This window comes from Meleagris gallopavo, chromosome 5 (genome assembly GCF_000146605.3).
Source record: "Meleagris gallopavo isolate NT-WF06-2002-E0010 breed Aviagen turkey brand Nicholas breeding stock chromosome 5, Turkey_5.1, whole genome shotgun sequence".
Taxonomy (NCBI): Eukaryota; Metazoa; Chordata; class Aves; order Galliformes; family Phasianidae; genus Meleagris; species Meleagris gallopavo.
This window is the reverse complement of record NC_015015.2, coordinates 16,080,587-16,083,369: the sequence shown is the minus strand read 5'-3', so window position 1 is coordinate 16,083,369 and position 2,783 is coordinate 16,080,587. Positions and strand designations below refer to the sequence as shown.

At 59.1% G+C, this 2,783-nt stretch overlaps 1 protein-coding gene across 1 annotated transcript; it reads left to right on the top strand.

Moving 5' to 3' along the window:
* The first annotated feature begins 43 nt into the window (after positions 1-43).
* CLP1 (cleavage factor polyribonucleotide kinase subunit 1) lies at positions 44-2,364 on the top strand. The gene is made up of 2 exons (XM_003206326.4): positions 44-841; positions 1,481-2,364. Exons 1-2 carry the CDS (start codon positions 236-238, stop codon positions 2,150-2,152), a joined length of 1,278 nt encoding a protein of 425 aa, XP_003206374.1. The 5' UTR covers positions 44-235; the 3' UTR covers positions 2,153-2,364.
* Positions 2,365-2,783: the final 419 nt, after the last annotated feature.

The following is a 2,783-nucleotide window of genomic DNA, read 5'->3' as shown; positions in this document are numbered from 1 at the left end:
CGCGCGCTCCCGCTGATGGAGTGGGCGTGTGGGCAGCGCTCTGACCTCACTTCCGACGTTTGTCTGACCTTACTTCCGTCGCGCTCTGTGACGTAACGGAAACGCGACAGCCCTCCTAGAGTCCCTGTAAGCGCGCGGCACAGCTGTAGGCGCTGTCAGGTACTGTCGGTTACCCGGCCCCGGGCTCGGGGTCCAGCCCTACCGCGGTGGGCGGTAAGATCGGGCCGGGCCCGCGATGGCGGACGATGGCGGCGATGAGAAGAAGCAAGTGGCAAAATTCGAGCTGGAGCGGGAGACAGAGCTGCGTTTCGAAGTGGAGGCCTCGCAGACGGTGCAGATGGAGCTGCTCACCGGCATGGCTGAGGTGTTTGGCACCGAGCTGACCCGCAACAAGAAGTTCACCTTTGACGCCGGTGCAAAGGTGGCCGTCTTCACCTGGCACGGCTGCACCGTGCAGCTCAGTGGGCGCACCGAGGTGGCATACGTCTCCAAGGACACTCCCATGCTGCTCTACCTCAACACTCACACGGCCCTGGAGCAGATGCGGCGGCAGGCAGAGCGCGAGGACGAGCGGGGGCCCCGTGTCATGGTGGTGGGCCCCACTGATGTGGGCAAGTCGACTGTGTGCCGCCTGCTGTTGAACTATGCTGTACGCCTGGGGCGCCGGCCCACCTTTGTGGAGCTGGACGTGGGGCAGGGCTCTGTCTCCATCCCCGGCACCATGGGTGCCCTCTACATCGAGCGGCCGGCTGATGTGGAGGAGGGCTTCTCCCTGCAGGCCCCGCTGGTCTACCACTTTGGCTCCACCACACCTGGCACTAACATCAAGCTCTACAACAAGGTGAGTGCGTGGAGTCCCTGTCATCTTGCGGTTGGCCCTGCTTGGAGCAGGGTGGAGCCTCCAAGGAGTCCTGCCTGCCCCTGTGAATTAGGGATTGCCCAGCTAGTCCTATTGTTCTATAAAACCATGGTGCAATACTAAGTTAAGCACTGAGGTCCAACAAAAACATGAAGGGTAAAGAGCTGGTCCAAATTCCTAGTGTCCTCTTGGTCTGCAGTTTGGTGATGGTTAGAAGCCTCTTTTTGGCTGAAGGTTGCCCTCAGCCCTATGCTTGTCCGTGTCCTGTCTGTGGGACACTGGGGAGTAACTCTGCTGATGTGGTCAGGCTGCGTTTAGTATATTTAATGTGCTTTATGAACAGCTTCAGCACTGAATGTGGCTGCTGACTCTTTATGGCTATCACTGAGCAAGGAAGGATTTCAGCCCAAGTAGCTGCCCGTGGCCCAGGCATTGCCTCTGTCTCTTAGCACTAAATAAACCTGCTGAGTGAATTAGGAGCGTTGCCTATCATAGCTGTATCCCAAAGAATTGGACAGGTCCTCATCATATGGCCTCCAGCTGTGTTGATGTCTTTTGGGAACAGAAACATCCGTCTCAACCCCATGTGCTTTATCCTCGTGTCCCGATATCTGCCTGCAGATCACATCCCGCCTAGCTGATGTCTTCAACCAGCGATGTGAAGTGAACCGCCGTGCATCAGTCAGTGGCTGCGTCATCAACACATGCGGCTGGGTGAAGGGCTCGGGCTACCAGGCGCTGGTGCATGCTGCCTCAGCTTTTGAGGTAGATGTGGTGGTGGTGCTGGACCAGGAGCGGCTCTACAACGAGCTTAAGAGGGACCTGCCCCATTTTGTGCGCACTGTTTTGCTCCCCAAATCTGGCGGGGTGGTGGAGCGCTCCAAGGACTTCCGGCGAGAGTGCCGAGATGATCGCATCAGGGAATATTTCTATGGCTTCCGGGGCTGCTTCTATCCCCACGCATTTGACGTCAAATTCTCTGATGTTAAGATCTACAAGGTGGGGGCTCCCACCATCCCTGACTCCTGCCTGCCACTGGGCATGTCGCAGGAGGACAACCAGTTGAAGCTGGTGCCGGTGACGCCAGGGCGGGACATGGTGCACCACCTGCTGAGCGTCAGCATGGCCGACAGCCCCGATGACAACATCTCAGAGACCAGTGTGGCTGGCTTCATTGTGGTCACTGGCGTAGACCTGGAACGCCAGGTGTTCACTGTGCTCTCGCCTGCCCCTCGCCCACTGCCAAAGAACTTCCTTCTCATCATGGACATCCGCTTCATGGACCTGAAGTAGCTCCAGCAGGGATGGGGCAGGGAGTCCTGGGCAGAGGGGACACGTGGGGATGTCCGTGCATGTCCCTGTGTAGCCCAGCGCTTGCTCTTTGCCCAACAGCTTTCAGGCCTTGGGTTTGTGCCCTTGTGGCAGCGGGCGCAGCTGGTGCAGAAGGCCACCTCTCATTTTTATATCTTTTTGTAACGTTTGTTATTAAATCTCACTGCCCTTTGGCTCCGTGGTGCTTGCTGCTTTTTGTTTCGGCCACAGGATGGAGGGATGGGCCCCGGGTGCTGACCACCTACCCCCATGATTGCTGAACAGGGACCCCAGGCCTATCACAGGAAGACAATCGGTCAAGGCAAAGAAGGGCGGAAGACGCTTCTATTCCTCCGCTCTGCGGACACGCACGGGCTGGGCTGGGCTGGGCTGGGCTCAGCTCCCATCTCGTCCCACGGGTTCTTCCCGCAGCACGCAGCGCCCAGATCCCCTCCGGCCGCAGTAAGCGCCGCACATGCGCTCTGCGATACACGTGCGCCCACCCTCCCGATGACGCATGCGCGCGGCCGCTTCCCGTTTCGCGCATGCGCGCCGCACCCTTCCTCGCTCCTTCCAGGCTGTTCCCCAGGCGGCGACCAATGAGGAGCGGCGG